Here is a 27,877-nt window from a genome sequence, read left to right on the forward strand (position 1 = left end):
GTAAATCTGCAGCCAATCTGAATGTATATTGTGGGTAAATCTGCAGCCAATCTGAATGTATTTTTTTGGATAAATCTGCAGCCAATCTGAATGTATTATGTGGGTAAATCTGCAGCCAATCTGAATGTATTATGTGGGTAAATCTGCAGCCAATCTGAATGTATTATGTGGGTAAATCTGCAGCCAATCTGAATGTATTTTGTGGGTAAATCTGCAGCCAATCTTTGTGTATTTTGTGGGTAAATCTTCAGCCAATCTGTGTATTTTGTGGGTAAATCTGCAGCCAATCTGAATGTATTTTGTGGGTAAATCTGCAGCCAATCTGAATGTATTATGTGGGTAAATCTGCAGCCAATCTTTGTGTATTTTGTGGGTAAATGTGCAGCCAATCTTTGTTTATTTTGTAGGGAAATCTGCAGCCAATCTGAATGTATTTTGTGGGTAAATCTGCAGCCAATCTGAATGTATTTTGTGGGTAAATCTTCAGCCAATCTGAATGTATTTTTGGGTAAATCTGCAGCCAATCTGAATGTATTATGTGGGTAAATCTGCAGGCAATCTGAATGTATTTTGTGGGTAAATCTGCAGCCAATCTTTGTGTATTTTGTGGGTAAGTCTGCAGCCAATCTTTGTGTATTTTGTGGGTAAATCTTCAGCCAATCTCTGTATTTTGTGGGTAAATCTGCAGCCAATCTGAATGTATTTTGTGGGTAAATCTGCAGCCAATCTGAATGTATTTTGTGGGTAAATCTGCAGCCAATCTGAATGTATATTGTGGGTAAATCTGCAGCCAATCTGAATGTATTTTTTTGGATAAATCTGCAGCCAATCTGAATGTATTATGTGGGTAAATCTGCAGCCAATCTGAATGTATTATGTGGGTAAATCTGCAGCCAATCTGAATGTATTATGTGGGTAAATCTGGCTGCAGATTTACCCTCAAAATACATTCAGATTGGCTGCAGATTTACCCTCAAAATACATTCAGATTGGCTGCAATCTGTGTATTTTGTGGGTAAATCTTCAGCCAATCTGTGTATTTTGTGGGTAAATCTGCAGCCAATCTGAATGTATTTTGTGGGTAAATCTGCAGCCAATCTGAATGTATTATGTGGGTAAATCTGCAGCCAATCTTTGTGTATTTTGTGGGTAAATGTGCAGCCAATCTTTGTGTATATTGTGGGTAAATCTGCAGCCAATCTGAATGTATTTTGTGGGTAAATCTGCAGCCAATCTGAATGTATTTTGTGGGTAAATCTGCAGCCAATCTGAATGTATATTGTGGGTAAATCTGCAGCCAATCTGAATGTATATTGTGGGTAAATCTGCAGCCAATCTGAATGTATTTTTGGGTAAATCTGCAGCCAATCTGAATGTATTATGTGGGTAAATCTGCAGGCTATCTGAATGTATTATGTGGGTAAATCTGCAGCCAATCTGAATGTATTATGTGGGTAAATCTGCAGCCAATCTGAACGTATTATGTGGGTAAATCTGCAGCCAATCTGAATGTATTTTGTGGGTAAATCTGCAGCCAATCTTTGTGTATTTTGTGGGTAAATCTTCAGCCAATCTGTGTATTTTGTGGGTAAATCTGCAGCCAATCTGAATGTATTTTGTGGGTAAATCTGCAGCCAATCTGAATGTATTATGTGGGTAAATCTGCAGCCAATCTTTGTGTATTTTGTGGGTAAATGTGCAGCCAATCTTTGTGTATTTTGTGGGTAAATGTGCAGCCAATCTTTGTTTATTTTGTAGGGAAATCTGCAGCCAATCTGAATGTATTTTGTGGGTAAATCTGCAGCCAATCTGAATGTATTTTGTGGGTAAATCTGCAGCCAATCTGAATGTATATTGTGGGTAAATCTGCAGCCAATCTGAATGTATATTGTGGGTAAATCTGCAGCCAATCTGAATGTATTTTGTGGGTAAATCTGCAGCCAATCTGAATGTATATTGTGGGTAAATCTGCAGCCAATCTGAATGTATATTGTGGGTAAATCTGCAGCCAATCTGAATGTATTTTTTGGGTAAATCTGCAGCCAATCTGAATGTATTATGTGGGTAAATCTGCAGCCAATCTGAATGTATATTGTGGGTAAATCTGCAGCCAATCTGAATGTATATTGTGGGTAAATCTGCAGCCAATCTGAATGTCTTTTGTGGGTAAATCTGCAGCCAATCTGAATGTATATTGTGGGTAAATCTGCAGCCAATCTGAATGTATATTGTGGGTAAATCTGCAGGCAATCTGAATGTATTATGTGGGTAAATCTGCAGCCAATCTTTGTGTATTTTGTGGGTAAATCTGCAGCCAATCTTTGTTTATTTTGTGGGTAAATCTTCAGCCAATCTGTGTATTTTGTGGGTAAATCTTCAGCCAATCTCTGTATTTTGTGGGTAAATCTGCAGCCAATCTTTGTGTATTTTGTGGGTAAATGTGCAGCCAATCTTTGTTTATTTTGTAGGGAAATCTGCAGCCAATCTGAATGTATTTTGTGGGTAAATCTTCAGCCAATCTGAATGTATTTTGTGGGTAAATCTGCAGCCAATCTGAATGTATATTGTGGGTAAATCTGCAGCCAATCTGAATGTATATTGTGGGTAAATCTGCAGCCAATCTGAATGTATTTTGTGGGTAAATCTGCAGCCAATCTGAATGTATATTGTGGGTAAATCTGCAGCCAATCTGAATGTATTTTTTGGGTAAATCTGCAGCCAATCTGAATGTATTATGTGGGTAAATCTGCAGCCAATCTGAATGTATATTGTGGGTAAATCTGCAGCCAATCTGAATGTATATTGTGGGTAAATCTGCAGCCAATCTGAATGTATTTTGTGGGTAAATCTGCAGCCAATCTGAATGTATATTGTGGGTAAATCTGCAGCCAATCTGAATGTATATTGTGGGTAAATCTGCAGCCAATCTGAATGTATATTGTGGGTAAATCTGCAGCCAATCTGAATGTATTTTTTGGGTAAATCTGCAGCCAATCTGAATGTATTATGTGGGTAAATCTGCAGCCAATCTGAATGTATATTGTGGGTAAATCTGCAGCCAATCTGAATGTATATTGTGGGTAAATCTGCAGCCAATCTGAATGTATATTGTGGGTAAATCTGCAGCCAATCTGAATGTATATTGTGGGTAAATCTGCAGCCAATCTGAATGTATATTGTGGGTAAATCTGCAGGCAATCTGAATGTATTATGTGGGTAAATCTGCAGGCAATCTGAATGTATTATGTGGGTAAATCTGCAGCCAATCTTTGTGTATTTTGTGGGTAAATCTGCAGCCAATCTTTGTTTATTTTGTGGGTAAATCTGCAGCCAATCTTTGTGTATTTTGTGGGTAAATTTTCAGCCAATCTCTGTATTTTGTGGGTAAATCTGCAGCCAATCTTTGTGTATTTTGTGGGGAAATGTGCAGCCAATCTTTGTTTATTTTGTAGGGAAATCTGCAGCCAATCTGAATGTATTTTGTGGGTAAATCTTCAGCCAATCTGAATGTATATTGTGGGTAAATCTGCAGCCAATCTGAATGTATTTTGTGGGTAAATCTGCAGCCAATCTGAATGTATATTGTGGGTAAATCTGCAGCCAATCTGAATGTATTATGTGGGTAAATCTGCAGCCAATCTGAATGTATTTTGTGGGTAAATCTGCAGCCAATCTGAATGTATTTTTGGGTAAATCTGCAGCCAATCTGAATGTATTTTTTGGGTAAATCTGCAGCCAATCTGAATGTATTTTGTGGGTAAATGTGCAGCCAATCTTTGTGTATTTTGTGGGTAAATGTGCAGCCAATCTGAATGTATTTTGTGGGTAAATCTGCAGCCAATCTGAATGTATTTTGTGGACAAATCTGCAGCCAATCTGAATGTATATTGTGGGTAAATCTGCAGCCAATCTGAATGTATATTGTGGGTAAATCTGCAGCCAATCTGAATGTATATTGTGGGTAAATCTGCAGCCAATCTGAATGTATATTGTGGGTAAATCTGCAGCCAATCTGAATGTATTTTGTGGGTAAATCTGCAGCCAATCTGAATGTATTTTGTGGGTAAATCTGCAGCCAATCTGAATGTATATTGTGGGTAAATCTGCAGCCAATCTGAATGTATATTGTGGGTAAATCTGCAGCCAATCTGAATGTATATTGTGGGTAAATCTGCAGGCAATCTGAATGTATTATGTGGGTAAATCTGCAGGCAATCTGAATGTATTATGTGGGTAAATCTGCAGCCAATCTTTGTGTATTTTGTGGGTAAATCTGCAGCCAATCTTTGTTTATTTTGTGGGTAAATCTTCAGCCAATCTGTGTATTTTGTGGGTAAATTTTCAGCCAATCTCTGTATTTTGTGGGTAAATCTGCAGCCAATCTTTGTGTATTTTGTGGGTAAATGTGCAGCCAATCTTTGTTTATTTTGTAGGGAAATCTGCAGCCAATCTGAATGTATTTTGTGGGTAAATCTTCAGCCAATCTGAATGTATATTGTGGGTAAATCTGCAGCCAATCTGAATGTATTTTGTGGGTAAATCTTCAGCCAATCTGTGTATTTTGTGGGTAAATCTGCAGCCAATCTGAATGTATTTTGTGAGTAAATCTGCAGCCAATCTGAATGTATTTTTTGGGTAAATCTGCAGCCAATCTGAATGTATTTTTTGGGTAAATCTGCAGCCAATCTGAATGTATTTTGTGGGTAAATGTGCAGCCAATCTTTGTGTATTTTGTGGGTAAATGTGCAGCCAATCTGAATGTATTTTGTGGGTAAATCTGCAGCCAATCTGAATGTATTTTGTGGGTAAATCTGCAGCCAATCTGAATGTATTTTGTGGGTACATCTGCAGCCAATCTTTGTGTATTTTGTGGGTAAATCTGCAGCCAATCTGAATGTATTATGTGGGTAAATCTGCAGCCAATGTTTGTGCATTTTGTGGGTAAATCTGCAGCCAATGTTTGTGCATTTTGTGGATAAATCTGCAGCCAATCTGAGTGCATTTTGTGGAGAATCTGCTATCACTCCATTTGCATTTTGTGGGTAAATCTGCTGCTAGATTTTTTTTTTATTTTCCGGGGGGGGGCGTTAGATTGTGTCGGACTGCCGGCCCTCCACCATGTTGTCTGAAAAAAAAGTCCCTTCATGCCCGCGAAGTTGGACCGCACTGGCCTAAAATAACGCCGGGAGGACACAGCCCATGTGGCAGAGGAATCAGGTGACCTCCCCATTTGTTCCTTTTCCATTGAATTTTAGGCAATAGCAGGAGAGCTTACTTTCAGTGACTGACCACGTTAACTTGGAGACCTCCGGCTTGCAGAGCAGACAAGGACTGGTCGGATTCATGTCGCCTTCAGCGTAACAAAGTCCATCAATGTTACAGGTCTTCTCCTAGGTGACAATAAATCACAATGAGAAGGTGACGCTGATAGAAGAGTTGGAAGTATCAACAGGATTATTACCTAATACACATATAAAACACTGCGCTAATACAAGGATGTAAGTACTCGGTGGTGCGCTATCCCATTAAGTGTACAATTAAATATATATATTAAAACAGCGCACATAAAGAGTCCACAGAGATTTGAGGATCAAGTCTGCAAGTCCACTTTAATCCTTGGCTCACAGTAGTGATGTATACGGTATCTTCTACAGTGTGTACCACCACCACACCCTCAAGATGGAACACTCACCGCAATGAATTGACCCACTGCCAGACTGGGTCAAACAGCGCCTATAGGGACATCAAGGCCTCCCTCTGCCTATACCGATCATCACCGATCCACTCCACAAATTCAGTAGTGACTCTGTATCAATAGCACCTCAAAATAAACCAATAGGCTCCATAGCGTAATACCGTTAAAACAATTTATTAAAAAATCATTCCATACAACTCACATGCTCGTTTCTTTGTACTTCGCACTGAGTTTTTACGGGCTCAACCCCGATCGTGGGCCACCTGGCAGGCTTTCAGCGGCGCTGTCTCGCTGCGCTCCAGCTCTCGTGTGCCACGCCGACCTCGCTTCCGCCTCCTGCGTTCCACGTACGCACGTCCCGCCCGACCGGTTTCGTCACTTCCGGTGACTCATCATGCCCCTGATGAGTCACCGGAAGTGACGAAACCGGTCGGGCGGGACGTGCGTACGTGGAACGCAGGAGGCGGAAGCGAGGTCGGCGTGGCACACGAGAGCTGGAGCGCAGCGAGACAGCGCCGCTGAAAGCCTGCCAGGTGGCCCACGATCGGGGTTGAGCCCGTAAAAACTCAGTGCGAAGTACAAAGAAACGAGCATGTGAGTTGTATGGAATGATTTTTTAATAAATTGTTTTAACGGTATTACGCTATGGAGCCTATTGGTTTATTTTGAGGTGCTATTGATACGGAGTCGCTACTGAATTTGTGGAGTGGATCGGTGATGATCGGTATAGGCAGAGGGAGGCCTTGATGTCCCTATAGGCGCTGTTTGACCCAGTCTGGCAGTGGGTCAATTCATTGCGGTGAGGATTATTACCTAAACTGCAGTATAGGAAAACAACCACAAGATGTCACTGTCTGTAAAATGTGATGATGATCTCTATGGGATTGTGATTTCCTGTATTCTCTATGTGTTTTTCTCTTTTCTAAGTAAGTTGCATTTGTGTGCGATTTATCTTGGCGTGTTTTTCTTCAGTTCAGTTCTAATTTGTTATACTGGGTGCCTGTCTGCGTGTACAGAACCCTTCATCAAAAAGTTATGTAGACTCACAGTTATAGACTCACATCACTTAATATTGCTGCTCGATCGACCATTCGTTTCAATCATTTTATCGGATCGGTGGAGAACTGATTATGTACCAGTGCATCCGATCTATTGGCAATCTAACGGGCATGCTCTCGGCAGCACCGAATGGTCAATTAGCCGCCAAGTCGCCTGATGTATAATACTAGTCACTACAGAGTTAAATGTGACATCATCCGACCAGGGACGGTCCATACCTCGTCGCCTGTCATTGGCTAGAACCCCTCGTGGGGTAATGACACACACCTAATCAATTTATATTCCCGGTGCTTTTTACCCTACATACAAGGAATGCCATGTTTGGTAAATATTGGCTATGTTTACCTTTCTGCCGCCTAACGGTCTGGGGCAGTTTAGGCCTGTGTGGCCTTTCACCAGGGACATGTTCGGGACATGTTCCTGGTAACTGCTTGCCTCATCTCTTCTGCGAGAAACTCTTCTTAAAGGTATACTCTGCGAACAAGCCTTTTACCTAAACTCAGTCCAAATAACTGAGGCCTACTTCAATTATAACAGCCAGCTTTAGTGATCAGCACATCGTACAGACATGTGCAGAAAACATGACTAAGGGAACGCTGGTTGTACATCTGTTCCGGAACTCTCTGTCCCCACCAGAGCCGCGCTGCGTCCAACTTATCATTCAGGGAGCGATGATCTCATCCAGAGGCTTTACCGAGCGTTATACAATCACTGCCTGGGGAGTGACATCATACAATCACTGCCTGGGGAGTGACATCACTTCCCTCCAGAAGAGAATTCACAGCGCGTACAAATGCAGCTTACCAAGCAAAAGCAGCTTCCAAAATGATTCGCTTCATCCTCGATTCTCCGTGACTGGGTGATTTCTATGCATATAAGTTCTACAGCCAGCTAAATCCGCTTCACTATGGACTGTGGCAGAGCGAAACAGGAAATGTGGGTGCTGCGGAGGTTTGGGCGTCCTATAGGTGAAGTGTCCCCTATTTGCAGCCATGTTTATGGTTTGTATAGCGGTCAGTGACATGACTATGTACTCTGTAAAGCGCTGCAGAAGATGTCAGAGCTATATAAATACATAATAATATGGCAGGGTAGACAATGACTACAGTAGGATTAGATTATGAGCTTCTATGAGGACAGTCAGTGACATGACTATGCACTCTGTAATGTGCTGCAGAAGATGTCAGTACTATATAAATATATGATAATAATATGGTAGTACATTAGATTAGACTAAGACTGTGGTAGGGATTAGATTGTGAGCTCTTTTGAGGACAGTCAGAGACATGACTATGTACTCTGTAATGTGCTGCAGAAGATGTCAGTGCTGTACAAATACATAATAACAATAATATGGTAGGACATTAAGACTATGACTATGGTAGGATTAGATTGTGAGTTCCTCTGAGGACAGTCAGTGACATGACTATGTACTCTGTAATGTGCTGCAGAAGATGTCAGTGCTATATAAATACATAATAAGAATATGGTAGGACATTACACTATGACTATGGTAGTGATTAGATTGTGAGCTCCTCTGGGGACAGTCAGTGACATGACTATGTACTCTGTAAAGCGCTGCAGAAGATGTCAGAGCTATATAAATACATAATAATATGGCAGGGTAGACAATGACTACAGTAGGATTAGCTTATGAGCTTCTCTGAGGACAGTCAGTGACATGACTATGTACTCTGTAATGTGCTGCAGAAGATGTCAGTGCTATATAAATACATAATAATAATATGGTAGGACATTAAACTATCACTATGGTAGGATTAGAGTGTGAGCTCCTCTGAGGACAGTCAGTGACATGACTTTGTACTCTGTAATGTGCTGCAGAAGATGTCAGTGCTGTACAAATACATAATAATAATATGGTAGGACATTAGACTAGGACTATGGTAGGGATTAGATTGTGAGCTCTTTTGAGGACAGTCAGTGACATGACTATGCACTCTGTAAAGTGCTGCAGGAGATGTCAGTGCTATATAAATACATAATAATAATAATATGGTAGGACATTAGACTATGACTATGGTAGGATTAGATTGTGAGCTCCTCTGAGGACAGTCAGTGACATGACTATGTACTCTGTAAAGTGCTGCAGAAGATGTCAGTGCTATATAAATACATAATAATAATATGGTAGGACATTAGACTGACTATGGTAGGATTAGAGTGTGAGCTCCTCTGAGGACAGTCAGTGACGTGACTATGTACTCTGTAATGTGCTGCAGAAGATGTCAGTGCTATATAAATACACAATAATAATATGGTAGGACATTAGACTGACTATGGTAGGATTAGAGTGTGAGCTCCTCTGAGGACAGTCAGTGACGTGACTATGTACTCTGTATTGTGCTGCAGAGGATGTCAGTGCTATATAAATACATAACAATAATATGGTAGGACATTAGACTATGACTATGGTAGGATTAGAGTGTGAGCTCCTCTGAGGACAGTCAGTGACGTGACTATGTACTCTGTAATGTGCTGCAGAAGATGTCAGTGCTATATAAATACACAATAATAATATGGTAGGACATTAGACTATGACTATGGTAGGATTAGAGTGTGAGCTCCTCTGAGGACAGTCAGTGACATGACTATGTACTCTGTAATGTGCTGCAGGAGATGTCAGTGCTATATAAATACATAATAATAATATGGTAGGACATTAGACTGACTATGGTAGGATTAGAGTGTGAGCTCCTCTGAGGACAGTCAGTGACATGACTATGTACTCTGTAATGTGCTGCAGGAGATGTCAGTGCTATATAAATACATAATAATAATATGGTAGGACATTAGACTGACTATGGTAGGATTAGAGTGTGAGCTCCTCTGAGGACAGTCAGTGACGTGACTATGTACTCTGTAATGTGCTGCAGAAGATGTCAGTGCTATATAAATACACAATAATAATATGGTAGGACATTAGACTGACTATGGTAGGATTAGAGTGTGAGCTCCTCTGAGGACAGTCAGTGACGTGACTATGTACTCTGTAATGTGCTGCAGAAGATGTCAGTGCTATATAAATACATAATAATAATATGGTAGGACATTAGACTGACTATGGTAGGATTAGAGTGTGAGCTCCTCTGAGGACAGTCAGTGACGTGACTATGTACTCTGTATTGTGCTGCAGAGGATGTCAGTGCTATATAAATACATAACAATAATATGGTAGGACATTAGACTATGACTATGGTAGGATTAGAGTGTGAGCTCCTCTGAGGACAGTCAGTGACGTGACTATGTACTCTGTAATGTGCTGCAGAAGATGTCAGTGCTATATAAATACATAATAATAATATGGTAGGACATTAGACTGACTATGGTAGGATTAGAGTGTGAGCTCCTCTGAGGACAGTCAGTGACGTGACTATGTACTCTGTATTGTGCTGCAGAGGATGTCAGTGCTATATAAATACATAACAATAATATGGTAGGACATTAGACTATGACTATGGTAGGATTAGAGTGTGAGCTTCTCTGAGGACAGCCAGTGACATGACTATGTACTCTGTAATGTGCTGCAGGAGATGTCAGTGCTATATAAATACATAATAATAATATGGTAGGACATTACACTATGACTATGGTAGGATTAGAGTGTGAGCTCCTCTGAGGACAGTCAGTGACATGACTATGTACTCTGTAATGTGCTGCAGGAGATGTCAGTGCTATATAAATACATAATAATAATATGGTAGGACATTAGACTATGACTATGGTAGGATTAGAGTGTGAGCTTCTCTGAGGACAGCCAGTGACATGACTATGTACTCTGTAATGTGCTGCAGGAGATGTCAGTGCTATATAAATACATAATAATAATATGGTAGGACATTAGACTATGACTATGGTAGGATTAGAGTGTGAGCTCCTCTGAGGACAGTCAGTGACGTGACTATGTACTCTGTAATGTGCTGCAGAAGATGTCAGTGCTATATAAATACACAATAATAATATGGTAGGACATTAGACTATGACTATGGTAGGATTAGAGTGTGAGCTCCTCTGAGGACAGTCAGTGACATGACTATGTACTCTGTAATGTGCTGCAGGAGATGTCAGTGCTATATAAATACATAATAATAATATGGTAGGACATTAGACTGACTATGGTAGGATTAGAGTGTGAGCTCCTCTGAGGACAGTCAGTGACATGACTATGTACTCTGTAATGTGCTGCAGGAGATGTCAGTGCTATATAAATACATAATAATAATATGGTAGGACATTAGACTGACTATGGTAGGATTAGAGTGTGAGCTCCTCTGAGGACAGTCAGTGACGTGACTATGTACTCTGTAATGTGCTGCAGAAGATGTCAGTGCTATATAAATACACAATAATAATATGGTAGGACATTAGACTGACTATGGTAGGATTAGAGTGTGAGCTCCTCTGAGGACAGTCAGTGACGTGACTATGTACTCTGTAATGTGCTGCAGAAGATGTCAGTGCTATATAAATACATAATAATAATATGGTAGGACATTAGACTGACTATGGTAGGATTAGAGTGTGAGCTCCTCTGAGGACAGTCAGTGACGTGACTATGTACTCTGTATTGTGCTGCAGAGGATGTCAGTGCTATATAAATACATAACAATAATATGGTAGGACATTAGACTATGACTATGGTAGGATTAGAGTGTGAGCTCCTCTGAGGACAGTCAGTGACGTGACTATGTACTCTGTAATGTGCTGCAGAAGATGTCAGTGCTATATAAATACATAATAATAATATGGTAGGACATTAGACTGACTATGGTAGGATTAGAGTGTGAGCTCCTCTGAGGACAGTCAGTGACGTGACTATGTACTCTGTATTGTGCTGCAGAGGATGTCAGTGCTATATAAATACATAACAATAATATGGTAGGACATTAGACTATGACTATGGTAGGATTAGAGTGTGAGCTTCTCTGAGGACAGCCAGTGACATGACTATGTACTCTGTAATGTGCTGCAGGAGATGTCAGTGCTATATAAATACATAATAATAATATGGTAGGACATTACACTATGACTATGGTAGGATTAGAGTGTGAGCTCCTCTGAGGACAGTCAGTGACATGACTATGTACTCTGTAATGTGCTGCAGGAGATGTCAGTGCTATATAAATACATAATAATAATATGGTAGGACATTAGACTATGACTATGGTAGGATTAGAGTGTGAGCTTCTCTGAGGACAGCCAGTGACATGACTATGTACTCTGTAATGTGCTGCAGGAGATGTCAGTGCTATATAAATACATAATAATAATATGGTAGGGCATTAGACTATGACTATGGTAGGATTAGAGTGTGAGCTCCTCTGAGGACAGTCAGTGGCATGACTACGTACTCTGTAATGTGCTGCAGAAGGTGTCAGTGCTATACAAATACATAATAATAATATGGTAGGACATTAGACTGACTATGGTAGGATTAGAGTGTGAGCTCCTCTGAGGACAGTCAGTGACATGACTATGTGCTCTGTCAAGTGCTGCAGAAGATGTCAGTGCTATATAAATACATAATAATAATATGGTAGGACATTAGACTATGACTATGGTAGGATTAGAGTGTGAGCTCCTCTGAGGACAGTCAGTGACATGACTATGTACTCTGTAAAGTGCTGCAGAAGATGTCAGTGCTATATAAATACATAATTATAATATGGTAGGACATTATGCTGGGTACACGCGGTAAGATTTTCCGTGCGATTTTGCGACCCGATCGTTTATGCGGCACGGTTCTGCACTCGATTCTGCGCTCTATTCTCTTATCATCATTAGTTTTTCTTATCTTTTTCTATTCACTGCTATGAGAAATCGAGCGCTGAAACGATCGGGAGGAATATCGGACATGACAGATTTTATCAATCGGATCCATCTATCACAGGGAAAATCGTACTGTGTGTATTAGGCATAAGACTTTGACTATGTTGGGATTGGATTGTGAGCTCCTTAAACCCCCTAAAAGCATCAGTTATGGTGATGATTCAGCTGGTAAGGGGTTAAGGCATTAGCTCCGCCTGTCAGCTATGAGCACACATGTGACCCCCCTATCAGTCGATCATCCCTGGGGTCGCGGGGTTAAGGATGAACATACCTTTAACTTGCACAGCCCATCAGAAGCAGGGTCGCAGGTCTGGCAGGCTCCATCATACAGGGTCATAGATTTATAGTTACTGAAGACCTCTCCGTCATTGGAGACCTGAAGACAGAGGTGTGGAATGTAAATTGCTTCTCAATAGCACATAATAATGCTAATAATGACTACTGTGCGGACTAACATGACATTATTACATCACGCGATAATCGCTGCAAGATGCCGGCCTTCATCTGTAACGCATATATCCACCCGACGCATTCCTACGACCACATTTACCACGAGACACTCGTGAGACGATACCTCTGGGACCACACAAGGGAGATCTGTGAGAACCGGCACAGATAACGGCTGGATGTGTGAGTGATAGATTCATGTCCCGGGTCAGGTGCATTTTTAATGAAAGTATGTACTGTATACAGGGGCACAACTAGAAATCAATGGGCCCCCTGCAAAACTTTGGATGGGGCCCCCTCCCCCTACACACTGAATAGGGACTGTCTACAAATCTTTGTCTACAAACTTTGTATGATTTGAAATCAGTGGCTGAGCAGATGCAGTCAATAGAACAATTGTGCAGAGAGCAGAAAGTTTTTTCTCTCCTTCTCCTTAGTTGTCAGTCTCTCAGGATGAGGCCCCCTGTGGCTTCTAGGCCCCCCTGCGGCTGCATCCCTTGCAGGGTCTATTGTTACACCCCTGACTGTATATTCACAAGCACTTTAATAGGAACTTTAACCACTTCAGCCTGCCGGTTGTTTTCACCTTAAAGGGAATGTCCGAGAAGGAATAAAAAAAAAATGAAAAAAGATCTACTCAGCTGGGGCTTCCTCCAGCCCCTGGCAGCCGTCCTGTGCCCTCACCGTAGCCATTGGCTCCCAGGCCACTCCGGTGCCGTTCTTTTCCTTATCAAATCCGAAGGCCACAATATGGAGTAATGTAAGGGTACCCTTATTCAATTGTCTTTTCTGCTGAGTTTTCTCACAGGAAACGTTGTCATACTTTCATACCTTATCAATTAAATTTATCTACCATTCAAACCTCCAGCAAGCAAGCAAATACTCTAAATAAAGTTAATATATGTTTTTGCCTACTTTTAAATACTTTTTCTGAATGGTTAAGTGTTGAAAAGTTTTTTTTTACAAATAACCAGGGCCTGTTCTAGATTTTTTGCCGCCTGAGGCAAACTTGTAAAGAAACGCGCCCCCCCCCCCCCCAAGCCAGGGGGGGGGGGGGGGCGCCGAGCTAGAGAGGGGAACTGGCAGGAAGGGGGTATTGGGCACAGCGGCGGGGAGGGGGGTTGAACACCTCCACCTGGGTCTGCCAATCTGCGCTCCCCCTCTAGCTTATAACTGAAGTAGTAGCGTATTAGTAAGAGGCAGTGGGTAGAGATGACTCACTTCTTCCGTGTTCCAGCGTGCATTCCATTGTATGCTGTATTGTAAGCTGTCCACTTACAATACAGTGGGCGGCATTGCTGGAAGTGACGACAGTGGAACACACGCTGGAACGCGGAAGAGAAGAGTCATCCCCGCCCGCTGCCTCTTACTAATACGCTGCTACTGCAGTTATAAGCTAGAGGGGGAGCGCAGATCGGGGGACCCAAGTGAGGGAGGGGGGGTCCAACCCCCCTCCCCACCACTGTGCCCAATACCCCCTGCCTGCTACCCCCTCCAGCTCGGCGGCCCCCCACACCCACGGCCAGGCGGGTGCCGTCCGCCAGACTTGCCGCCTGAAGAAGGTGTTTCACCCTGCCTCATGGGCGAACGGGCCCTGCAAATATCACTTAAAACAATTTCCAGGGAGAAAACACAGGGGAAAAAAATCAGTACCCCAATGTATATGGTTTTGAAAATGGAAACATTTTGTTAAAGAAAGACGTCAGTGGCCCGACTGTTTCAAGCTGATATAAAGGCTATGGAAATTAAATGAATACATTTAAATAACAATAAAATTATATTTATAAATGTATAGTTATAAAACTATACCCAGGAAGTCGGGTGATTCAGGGTCTTTGGTGCAGCTTCGAAGTGCACCGGTGGAAAAAGGGAACCGAATGTTATCACGCTGCCCTTGCGATGGGCAAATAGCGACTAGCAATCGGAATCATGGTCACTTAAAGTTACGGTAGGAAAAAGGTTTTTTGAATACAGTTAAATGACAGATGAATGTATCAATCCTTCAATGCAATTCCACCAAATTCTTGCCATCGTATCGCATATTTTTCCGGTCGGCAAGGTCCGAATTTGAACAGCCATTTTTGAGTCAAATCTAAGGACAACCCAAATTCAAATCCCAACACTAGTTGGAAGTCATTATACCCAAATGTCTGGGTATTTCTTCACCTCATCTGAGCCGGAAAAAAAAAATCACACAAGTAATCAAGTAAACAAACATTTCCTAAAACAGGAAACAATGTGACTACTTGAAACCACATGATTTCCTTTGGATAGAAAAAGAAAACAGCAGGAATGGCCTGCAGGTGATTAGTTTGATCAGCTGATAGATGTGTAAGGTTCTGATTTGCTTCTATGACTTCCTGGTTTAGCACATGATTAGGACCAGCCAATCAGAGCCTTACAAATCAGATGATCACATGCTTCTCTGTCAGTTCTCCTAGGCAGAGCCATCCCTAGAACGCAGTGCTGGGAATGAAGGCCGATACCTTGACCCTCCACCGTGCGATGGGCTTGTCGTCCACCGGTCCCATTCCCTCAGCCTGGCCAGCGTCTACTGGAATCTGACAGTCAATGGCTCTGGAGTTCCTGAAGGTGGCGTCCACGAGCACTGGCTCCAGAAGGTTCCATTTGCCGCCACTGTACTGGGAACATGGCAAGAAAGCGTAAGTGTAAAAAAAAAAAAAAAAAAAAAAGATTTAATTCAGAAATTAACTAATGTGAGCTTGTGTTATCAAAAACGTAGGATCATTTTAGAGGCAACTCAATCAAATAGTCCAGATGCCCCAAAACCCCCACATATACAAGTCCATCTACCATACTTCCCATCCATACATCTCAGATCACGTCCAGAGATCCTCTCCAACCCGTTCTCTCCACTCCTCCAACACTCTACGGATGTCCACCCCTCACATCACCTGCTCACTAGTGAGGCTCCAGGACTTCTCCAGAGCAGCCCCTACTCAATGGAACTCCCTCCCTGTGGCACGTCCCTCCTCCCCGTGTGCTCTTCTTCACCACCATATGGACTCAGAGACTCGTCTGCTCTATATTGCCCTACATTTTTACATAACTATTTTGTGTACCATTGAATGCTATAATGTTCTTGTGTAACATTGTTAATTGCTGTAATGTCTCCCTTATCTATGTTAATTGCTGCAATGTCTCCCTTATCTATTGTACAGCACTGCGTAATATGTTAGCTTTTTATAAATAAAGTTTATTAATAATAATAATAGTTCAGAGACTATCCAACAACAACAACATACAGCAGTGACCTCACGGTCATTACATACCTGCTGTTTGGTGAATTCACATTTCAGGGTAGCCGACTCTTTGAAGCCCGCGCCGAACACTCTCACGGATGTGCAGTCGTATTTGCGAACGTCGCAGAGTCCAGAATTCTCCAGCTCAGAGATTTCAGGCGCCTGGTCTGCACGAAGTAAGGATAAGATACAATATAAAAGCACAGAGTTCCAAACATGAACCTTCAACAGCACCTCATAAATCATTCACTCCTGCTCACCTTACACACTGAGAAGGGCCCTTCTGTAAAAAATGATAAAAAACTTCCTTAAAAAGTAGGCAGTGCAAAAATCCTCTGTATAAAAAATAAAATGTTTTTCTAACTGACAAAAATCTCCTTTTGGCCGTTTCTGACAGTGATAGTAACAATATCCTTATCAAGGGCGGTTTTACATCCAACAGTTTGTGAGTGCACGCTCTACTCCAATGTATAGGACGTAGTACACAGACAGTTCCTTATCAAGAAGTGTGAATTGTATGCACAGCGCTTACAAACAGGCTGGTGCCCAGACAGGTTGTATATAACTCACGTGTCCCCACATGTCCTCATAAGTCACAGGTATGGATCGTATTCCTCCATTCACCTCGCAAGCCGTGATAGTGACAGCAGCGGCTCCGGAACTTCGTTTCACGCCGACGGACTCGTGTAGGGCGCGTCACTTCCGCAAACAAGACTCTGCGGGCTGCTCCTAGTACTTCCGCCCAACTGGGCTACACTGGGCTTTACTATACACGGTGACGTCACCTCAAGATCGATGAACTTTCCACACGGGCAGCAGTTGCGCGCACACTTCTAGCCCAGTTCAGATCTTTATAGTTTAATCGCCCACAGACTTCAGCAATAGCTCTCCACCTCTACGCGTTTCAACCACTAAACGGTGGTCTTCATCAGGAGGGTTCTTTTAGCCTTATGGTGCAGTCCGCCATCTTTATTCTATATATGCCCTATCTGGGTCCGCCCCCCCATGTGATGCTGGGGGCAAAGTTCACACTTGTCGGAGTCTTATTTTCAAAACATGGAACACACATAGGAGATCACTAAGCACTATTAAAAACATCTCTTTATAGTCCAAAATCCCCTACTAGGTATTATATAATACTTCTATGTCCAAATTAAGCCACAACATATACCCTCATACTCGCAACTTGCATACATAAAATACCAAAGCACCCCCATATTTCGTCCTTAATGATGAATCCTTAGTGATTCGTAATCCCAATGCTCACCCCACCCTCTACGCACAGCAATATATCTGTACAGTCACTAATCCAATTTAGAAAAAAGCAAAAAGCTCCATCTCACTGTTTAGTCCCTTTGGGGCCAGAGTGTCCAGTTGAAAAATCCACTTTGATTCGTTCCTGGACATTTTGTGGATATAATTACCACCCCTCCAATCAGGATTCACAACCTCCACTCCAAAGAATATAGTCCCCCTTAGACTCCCATTATGCTGTTCCTTATAATGTTTGGATAGCGGGTGTTCCTCATTCTTTTTTTCAATATTATTAAAATGCTCCCCCACCCGCCTCTGGAGTGATCTCTTGGTCCTCCCAATGTACCTCTTTTGACAGGGGCACTGGACACAATAGATCACTCCAGTTGTGGTACATGTAATAAAATCTTTAATCTTATATTTTACCATATCCCGTGCCTCAATTTCCACTATCCTCCCCGGGTTCCTGGTTCTTCTACAGTTCTGACACATGCCACATCTCACAAAACCCCCTCTGTCCCTCACTTTGTTCCCCTTTGAGGGGAGCCCCTCATTAGCCGCTGTAGCTATTGATAACCCCAAATTTGGTGCTTTTTTAAAAATCACCTTCGGTTTGTCTGGTAATTTCTCACCCAGTAATTTATCTTCTTTTAGAACATCCCAGTGTTTCTGGAATATATTCACAACCTTCTTAGATTGGGCCGTATATTGTAGCACTACATTGAAATCATTTACCTCTCTACTTTTCCAATCCTGTGCATTCCTAGGGCCCAATAACTGGTTGCGTTCCTTCTGCCTGATTTCCTCTTGTGATCTGTATACCCGTTCACTGGGGTATCCCTTGTCAAGGAAACAGTCCACGAGCCTCTCAGCTTCTGCGTCATAATCCTCCATGTTTGTGCAGTTGCGTCTGAGCCTCGTGAACTGTCCCTTGGGGACATTATTTAACCAACGTGGCAAATGGCAGCTAGTATATAGTATATAACTATTAACATCTACGTCCTTCTGGAAGGTCTTAGTTTTTAAGGAATTATTCTCTACAAACACCTCTAGGTCCAGAAAATTAACTTTATATTTACTGGTATCCATAGTGAACCTGATGTTCCAATCGTTCATAAAAAGGTGGAGGGATTTTTTAAAGAGGTATGTGCATATCGGGATTGCTCCACTTCCCTTTCAACAGGGTTCTTCAAAAAATATTTTTTTAAACACAATTGCCTCATGAATTTCTTCACATTGACATAGGTTTCAAATTTGTCAACTCTATTACTGGGTGCAAATTTTAATATGATAGGGGATTGGAGGCGGTGGACTATTATTTGAGTAAGGACGAAGAGATTGATTTGTTGGAGAAGAATTTTATTTTAAAAGCAATCAGATTTATTTTGGAACACAATTATTTTCAATTTGATGAGAAATGGTATCTGCAGGTCGGTGGGACGGCGATGGGGACCAGGTTCGCACCGGCCTATGCAAATTTGTTTATGTCCTACTGGGAGGAGCATCACGTTTATGGAGAACGCGGCCCCGGTGCGAGCCTGGTCCTGTGGCGTCGTTTCATCGACGATGTGCTAATGATATGGAGAGGAGACTCTCTGTCATTGGGGAAATACATGAAGGACATAAATATGAACGATTGGAACATCAGGTTCACTATGGATACCAGTAAATATAAAGTTAATTTTCTGGACCTAGAGGTGTTTGTAGAGAATAATTCCTTAAAAACTAAGACCTTCCAGAAGGACGTAGATGTTAATAGTTATATACTATATACTAGCTGCCATTTGCCACGTTGGTTAAATAATGTCCCCAAGGGACAGTTCACGAGGCTCAGACGCAACTGCACAAACATGGAGGATTATGACGCAGAAGCTGAGAGGCTCGTGGACTGTTTCCTTGACAAGGGATACCCCAGTGAACGGGTATACAGATCACAAGAGGAAATCAGGCAGAAGGAACGCAACCAGTTATTGGGCCCTAGGAATGCACAGGATTGGAAAAGTAGAGAGGTAAATGATTTCAATGTAGTGCTACAATATACGGCCCAATCTAAGAAGGTTGTGAATATATTCCAGAAACACTGGGATGTTCTAAAAGAAGATAAATTACTGGGTGAGAAATTACCAGACAAACCGAAGGTGATTTTTAAAAAAGCACCAAATTTGGGGTTATCAATAGCTACAGCGGCTAATGAGGGGCTCCCCTCAAAGGGGAACAAAGTGAGGGACAGAGGGGGTTTTGTGAGATGTGGCATGTGTCAGAACTGTAGAAGAACCAGGAACCCGGGGAGGATAGTGGAAATTGAGGCACGGGATATGGTAAAATATAAGATTAAAGATTTTATTACATGTACCACAACTGGAGTGATCTATTGTGTCCAGTGCCCCTGTCAAAAGAGGTACATTGGGAGGACCAAGAGATCACTCCAGAGGCGGGTGGGGGAGCATTTTAATAATATTGAAAAAAAGAATGAGGAACACCCGCTATCCAAACATTATAAGGAACAGCATAATGGGAGTCTAAGGGGGACTATATTCTTTGGAGTGGAGGTTGTGAATCCTGATTGGAGGGGTGGTAATTATATCCACAAAATGTCCAGGAACGAATCAAAGTGGATTTTTCAACTGGACACTCTGGCCCCAAAGGGACTAAACAGTGAGATGGAGCTTTTTGCTTTTTTCTAAATTGGATTAGTGACTGTACAGATATATTGCTGTGCGTAGAGGGTGGGGTGAGCATTGGGATTACGAATCACTAAGGATTCATCATTAAGGACGAAATATGGGGGTGCTTTGGTATTTTATGTATGCAAGTTGCGAGTATGAGGGTATATGTTGTGGCTTAATTTGGACATAGAAGTATTATATAATACCTAGTAGGGGATTTTGGACTATAAAGAGATGTTTTTAATAGTGCTTAGTGATCTCCTATGTGTGTTCCATGTTTTGAAAATAAGACTCCGACAAGTGTGAACTTTGCCCCCAGCATCACATGGGGGGGCGGACCCAGATAGGGCATATATAGAATAAAGATGGCGGACTGCACCATAAGGCTAAAAGAACCCTCCTGATGAAGACCACCGTTTAGTGGTTGAAACGCGTAGAGGTGGAGAGCTATTGCTGAAGTCTGTGGGCGATTAAACTATAAAGATCTGAACTGGGCTAGAAGTGTGCGCGCAACTGCTGCCCGTGTGGAAAGTTCATCGATCTTGAGGTGACGTCACCGTGTATAGTAAAGCCCAGTGTAGCCCAGTTGGGCGGAAGTACTAGGAGCAGCCCGCAGAGTCTTGTTTGCGGAAGTGACGCGCCCTACACGAGTCCGTCGGCGTGAAACGAAGTTCCGGAGCCGCTGCTGTCACTATCACGGCTTGCGAGGTGAATGGAGGAATACGATCCATACCTGTGACTTATGAGGACATGTGGGGACACGTGAGTTATATACAACCTGTCTGGGCACCAGCCTGTTTGTAAGCGCTGTGCATACAATTCACACTTCTTGATAAGGAACTGTCTGTGTACTACGTCCTATACATTGGAGTAGAGCGTGCACTCACAAACTGTTGGATGTAAAACCGCCCTTGATAAGGATATTGTTACTATCACTGTCAGAAACGGCCAAAAGGAGATTTTTGTCAGTTAGAAAAACATTTTATTTTTTATACAGAGGATTTTTGCACTGCCTACTTTTTAAGGAAGTTTTTTATCATTTTTTACAGAAGGGCCCTTCTCAGTGTGTAAGGTGAGCAGGAGTGAATGATTTATGAGGTGCTGTTGAAGGTTCATGTTTGGAACTCTGTGCTTTTAGATTGTTGTCAATAAAATCATTTGGGGATTATCCAGCGCGTGTTGCTTGTAATTTAACCTTGTTTTCTTGTGGAGAGGGGGTGGAGGGATCCCCCTTGCAACACGCAGCGGAGCAGTATTTTTATTACTGTGTTGGATCCCCCATTGCGCTTGGTTTGCCCATATACATTTCTTTAAGATACAATATATATTAATCAATTAAAAAATATCTCTGATCTGGAGTCCGATCGTTGAGCTCTACTGAGAAAATCACAGTGACTGTGACACCAGAAAACGTCGGGTGACATCCACACGGCTAGTGTAACGGCACACAAACGTCCAACGTCAACAGCCCAATTTTTGCATTCATCAAAACTGACACACAAGTGACAGAAGGGGACACACTGGGGACAGAAGGGGACACGCTGGGGACACAGGAGGATACATGGGGGACACAGGAGGACACAATAATTGGAGGGAAACATCTACAAGACACTCTTGGACCATGGACACACCAGGTTTAGTATATATATATATATATATATATACACACCGAAAAATATGGTATTCCAAAAATGATGCATTTAATAAAAACACAAACATGGGTGTATGAGAGCTCAGCAGTGCCTATTGTATTTCCTTTTATTACTGCAGATCAATTAGTGTCCATAGACATAATCAAAATCAAAGGTGCTGCTACAAATACAGGAAATAAATGCAAACCTTTTTTTAAACTGAGACTGTAGTATTGAGATGAGAATATCTGTTGCCAGCACTGAGCTCAGGCAGCACAATAGACAGTCAGTGGTAAGAGAGCTCAGAGCTGTAAGCCCCGATGCAAGTTTTACATTGGGGCCCCCCAAGCACTCTATATATAACAATTGATACGGTGCACCAAAACCTGCCAAGGACAAGTACAGTGTCAGAGGTGCAAGAAGGAGATGGGGAACAGTTTGTTAATAATCACTTCTATAGATACTTTGAATAGTGGTAATCATTATGAGCACAGGACTAATACAGAGCTAATACTGTAGTTCAGGGAGGGCCCTTCGGGACCTCTCTTGCCCAAGGGCCCGGATGTGGTGGCTACCTCTGCACCACCTATTGCTACGCCCCTGTAGACAGTCTTATTGGGGGCCTTTTAGCCTGAAACTGAGCTGAACAATCCTGTCTGACAATGGCCTTTTCCAGCATAGGAAAAATGGCTGCCGATAAGTGGTGTAAGTGGCGCTGTTACAGGATAAAATCTGCCATAGCCTCATCCTGATCACCGCCAGCCCCATCTTCCGCCATGCCATGCATTTTGAACATGAGCGCATCACAAGGGCACTGTTGCCAAATCTAGTCCAGGAAAAACAACCATCCCAAACCAGCAGGTATGACTTCTGTCTAGCAGAAAGTTTTTAGACTCATAATATATAAATACAGCAGTCATGTGTGTGGTTGTCTTATTTTATAGAAAAAGGTCTTACTTACCAGACAGAAGGCTGCAGTCGTAGGAGCTGTATCCATTGAAGCATGCGCAGCCCCATTCCATACATTGGCCATTGCCACTGCAGAGGTTGGGGCATTTCAGGGCGAGGATGATGGGATCTATAGGTGTCTCAGAGTGTTTGGCCTTATCGTGCCCCAGTTCCAAGAGTCTCCTTTCACACTCGTTCTCCAGAAGCGCCTCTCCTTCTTCCACCCAACCCAGATCATCCTTCAACAAGATGTCCATGGTGCACATCTTCACCACATCCTCGAGACGCTTCTCCAGAAACCCGGCACACAGTCTCCCAACGCTGGCGTTGAAGACGGCCTCTCGGCAAACCGCTGATGCGTAGGAATGAGTCAGCCCTGATGGTGTCGGCCAAGCAGGCTGAAAGTCCTGGAGCGAGTCAGCGGAGTGGTCCTCGGGGAAGAAGTAGCTGAACCCTTCCAGATCGGTTTGGCTGAGGCTTTGATAGGGGAATGTTGAGACATACTCGTAATAATTCTGGCGTTTAGTTCGGTTCCTAACGAGTTCTTTGTGATTCCCTCCATTTGCCTGGTTACTGTTGCTTCCAAGATTGTGAAACTGCCTCCTGGAAATAACGTTTCTCTTTGATTCGTTCTTGGCTTTTTTAGGGTCATCGGGATGGTTCTGAGGACCTTCCTTAGATGATGTATGATGCAGCACAGGAACATCATCCAACGAACGCTTTCTTAGGTCTCGACTTGCATCGGTGTAGGTGTACTCGTTGGTGACGTCAAGAGCTGGTATTAAGCTGGGGAACTTTACGTTTTCATGGCCAGTGCAGACGGGGCCATCTTGGGGAGAGTTGCTGAAGAGCATGTTGACAGACTGATGGAGGCTTGCCTCTCCTACGCATTTGCAGTACTTAGGTTTTCTGTTGACTGGCGGCGTAAATGTTGGTGTTTTGTCAAAGAAACTTTCCCCAGCAGGAATCCTAAGTGGAGGTGATAAAAGAGAATAAATTAATCACAAGCATTAGTGACTTCATAGACAAGGAAGGTTGAGAGAAGTTCTAGAAGGTTATTTTTAGGCTCAAGTTAGGGTTAGCCATTATGGTGAGATGATGGCACCTGGCTCTATCATAAGGTTTAACCCAATAGAGTTATCTCGTTTGAGATAGGTGCACTGCTTGTTGTGACCTCAGTTGGCAGAACTCGTTGTGCTATAAATTCTTGGCATGCTTTGATCTCTCTCTACTAGCAGAAAATATAGAAACTGAAAGCAGAAGTCCCCTATTATTGTCTCACACTGTCCCCTAGTGATAATTGGCCATAAATACACATTACAGCAGCACTAATTGGAAGCAAAGAAATGTAACAAAACAAAAACAAAAGATAAGCTAAAATAATTTGACCAGGAGCACTTGCAAATCTCTAAATACATTGGCTGCTAAAGGGTTAAAAGTTATGTGTATCTGTAACGATTGAGGAATTATTTCCATGGTCAGCGCACAAGATGCGGGCTGACACTGCGGAAATCCTCCACAAGCGTATAAAATACAGAACCCAGCTATGGTGCTATGCACCTGTAGAGGGAAATTCCCACCGGCAGATGGAGCTGTGGAGTGCAGAGGAATAAACCCTCTGCACTGCCACAGATGCCAGATGGGAATTGTACGTTGTGAAACAATATAGGGCAAGATAGCCCTTGGAGAGAGAGAGAGAGCACAGAGACAGAATGTATGTGTGTCCACCAATCTAGTCACCACCCGGCGACGGTGAACACACAACAACGAAAACCAAGTGGGAACGCAATCGCAAGAATGGCGATTGCTAATAGCGACACCAGACTGAGTAATACAGAGCAAAGGAACAGAATAAAGACAGAACTGGTAACAAACAGTAATTCAACACACAGGAGCAGACAGGACTAACTACACGCGGTCACCACACGTTAGGCGCAATAGCGACAAAGCGCGTGCGCGGCACGATCGCCACACGAGAAGCGCAAAGCGTACAAACCCTGACTAACCAAAGAAGCACGAAAACAAAAGAGAACGCGAACGCTACCTCACCGAGACAACAGCAAGCGTTCGTTCCAGACAGACAGACAGACAGACAGACGGAGCAGCCAGTAGCAACCGTTGCTCTGGCTAAACTCCCAGACAGAGTACAGAAGGATCCACTGCCTCTACCGCTAGGGCGAGTGCAATCCCAACAGACAGAAAGATTTCCTGTCGACCGCCGCTGGTGACAAGACAATCGCAACAGATAGACAGTACAAGCAATACAGGAAACAAACAACCTGACTATGCTAACAGGAATGCTAGGGCACTCCCAAGGAACTACCCTAAAATAGCAATATTAGCAAACAGTAAGCAAAGGGCTGAGACTCCAGGTAAGTTAGCAGGAACAACCCATCATGACCAGCAAGGAATTCTGGGAGGAAATGGTATTTATACTGAAAGCCATCAGAGGAAGCAGCTAAGCAATTTGCATGACAAGTGGATGCAAATTCCTCACCAGAACAGCAACTCTGCAGCTTGCAGAATGGAGACAGGTCTCTTTTCCAAGGACCTGCAGCACTCAGACCTAACAAATGGTCAAAAAGCTGTCTGCCTGTGCAGACAGCAGAGCAGATCATTACAGTACCCTATATAATAAAAGTCCTGTGTCTCTGTGTCCTGTCCCTGTGTGTGTCCCTGCTTCCAGACCTGACAGTTTACTTTCTGCGAACCTCATTGCATTGTGGGAAAGAACCGCTTTTTTTTTTCAACTGCCAAGCAAGCAATATCTCTCCCTGTTTGCATATACTTTGGACTGCAGTGGGGGATGAGCAAGTGGGATGTCTGTGCGCGTATTGCGGGTGGCATCGGCCGTGGCCTTTTTTAACGGACAGGCCTTTTTACTAGTTGTACTATAAATGTGCTAAATCAACCTAAAATCATAATTTAATTTACTATGAGAACCATGGCCGAATTTCCCATAAGGCACGATAGGCACATGCCTATAGGCGCCTGATGATGGAAAGGCGGCTCACTCCCCTCCCCTAGCACCTCCCTCCTTCCCTATGCAGAGTCCTGAGCACAGCGTAAATGAGAGTTTAGTCACCCAGCTCTCTGCATTTCACTGACAAGATCTCCCTTCAGTTGGGGGCACCACTAGCTGGCTACCTAATACTAAGGGGCACCTGTAGCTACCTATGACTGGTAAGGGAGAAGTGACAGCTAGGAGAGCCAACACACTTGCTGTGCGGTTCGGTGGGGGTTTGTAGGTTCATGGAGGGCGGAGTCTAGGGTGCCAGGACATCTGTGCCTATAGGCTCCTGTGATGTAAATCCGGGCCTGATGAGAACACAGTTAATGTCTTACACTAAGCTTAGTAAAGGTATAAAGTTGCCCATTAATTATCCAATTTCCTGAATGATTGACTTTCCGATCCGATTGTATTGCGATTGATTGGAAATGATTGTTCATGCCCATCAACAGCAGAGAGAATGATAAGCAGTCTGATCAGAATAAAATTATTATTTCTCAAATATGGATCGAAGGAAAGATCAACAGAATAATTATTTCTTGTCGATCGGCACGATTAACGGTATCCGATTTGATCGATCGAACAGTCGCTAGTTCAGGATCTTGTACCGTTAATGAGCACTTTAATGTTTACATGTAAAAACGTATTTTACCTTAAAAATCAAATGTACCGATACTTCTTTGGCCTCGCCCCCTTTCTACCCTCTGTGGCTGAGAAATCTGTTACATTGTGTTACAATGTTTCAGACTTGAGGACAATCATTAAAAACCCCTTCCCGAGTGCCTAACGCCGATAGACGTCGGGAAGATGGCAGCCCCAGGACCGCCTAACGCTGAAAGGCATCAAGTCCTGGGGCAGGGTTTTACAGGGGATCGGGAGCGCCAGTGCGCACGCATCCCCGCTGAGTGACGGAGTGGGGATCCGTGATCAACCTGCAAAACCGCAATCGCGCCTTGCAGGCTGTTAAGTGTAAATAAAAGAAAGTAAAAAAAAGTTTGTTTACATTTGTACAGCGTCAGCGCTGCGATCTAGCGCTGCGATCTAGCGCAGCGCTGTACAGGGGACAATTAGCTGTCCCTCCAAGTTGTCCCTCTCATGGGCTGATGCCTATGAGAGGAGAGGAAAACTTCAGATTTTTTAAAGGCTCTTTTTATATAATTAGGAAAAAAAAACCTAATTATCACAGCAGCGATCAGAGCCCACCAACAGAAAGCTTTTGGTGGGCAGAAAAGGGGGGGGGGGGGGAGAATCAGTAAAACTTATGAGCAACTAGTGCCACCTTGTGGTAAGCTGTGGAAAAGAGTGATGATGTCACCACATTACCCCTCCCCAGTCTTCCTTAAAAGAAACGATGCAGGTGAACAGCTTTTTGTGAACTATGTTAAAAAGTAAAAGCTCATTCTTGGAATGTGGTTTGATGACTACTGCAACATAGGTTTATAAACTGCAGCCTTGGAGTGAAATGCATGTGATTTTCCACATAGACCTCTTACTTCCAGTGCTTGATGAAATACAGACGGCTCTGGGAGGTCTCCTCCAGCTGGACCCCTTTGGTGTCATGAAAGTCGTTGTTGGGGTTCCCATCGAATGTCCCGCACAGTCCCAGCGTATTCCGGAAGTCTGAGCTGGGCGCCCTGAGGGTCAGGCTCATCCCCCATTCACTGACATCAGCCCGGATAAAAGCGCCTGACGAGAAGGTGATCTGGAGGAGAGAAGACAGCTGCTCTGTGAACAGAATAATTGACAATGAAAGGTTTAGAACCTAAGCTGTTTTTTTTGTTTTGTATATATACCGGTATATATTTTTTATTTTGGCATCTGTGTCATGACTGTCACCTCACTTCCACTCACTTCCAGGCATGTCACAGGTGACAGGAAGCAAAGTGGTCTTTCCAACAGGGACAGAAACAGCAATAATATACTTTACTTAGTGGAGTGGGGAATGGTCAAAAACGTTTCTCAGGGCTCGTTTCCACTATCGCGAATCCGCAACGCATGCAGATTCGCACATGTAATGCAAGTGGATGGGCCTGTTTCCACTGTAGCGTTGTTGAGGT

The 27,877-nt window shown here is 43.0% G+C and overlaps 1 protein-coding gene across 1 annotated transcript in view; it reads right to left on the reverse strand.

Annotated features, from left to right (window-relative positions):
* VWDE (von Willebrand factor D and EGF domains) overlaps positions 1–27,877 on the reverse strand; it is a 168,497-nt gene that overhangs the window by 54,876 nt on the left and 85,744 nt on the right. Inside the window, exons 12-17 of the mRNA XM_068236783.1 lie at positions 27,314–27,522; positions 22,824–23,779; positions 16,342–16,478; positions 15,535–15,690; positions 12,873–12,977; positions 5,276–5,390 (exon numbers count right to left, since the gene is read on the reverse strand). Of these exons, the coding sequence (XP_068092884.1) occupies positions 5,276–5,390; positions 12,873–12,977; positions 15,535–15,690; positions 16,342–16,478; positions 22,824–23,779; positions 27,314–27,522 (1,678 nt within the window). The remainder of the gene's footprint in view (positions 1–5,275; positions 5,391–12,872; positions 12,978–15,534; positions 15,691–16,341; positions 16,479–22,823; positions 23,780–27,313; positions 27,523–27,877) is intronic.

Source organism: Hyperolius riggenbachi, chromosome 5, assembly GCF_040937935.1.
Source record: "Hyperolius riggenbachi isolate aHypRig1 chromosome 5, aHypRig1.pri, whole genome shotgun sequence".
NCBI classification, from domain to species: Eukaryota; Metazoa; Chordata; class Amphibia; order Anura; family Hyperoliidae; genus Hyperolius; species Hyperolius riggenbachi.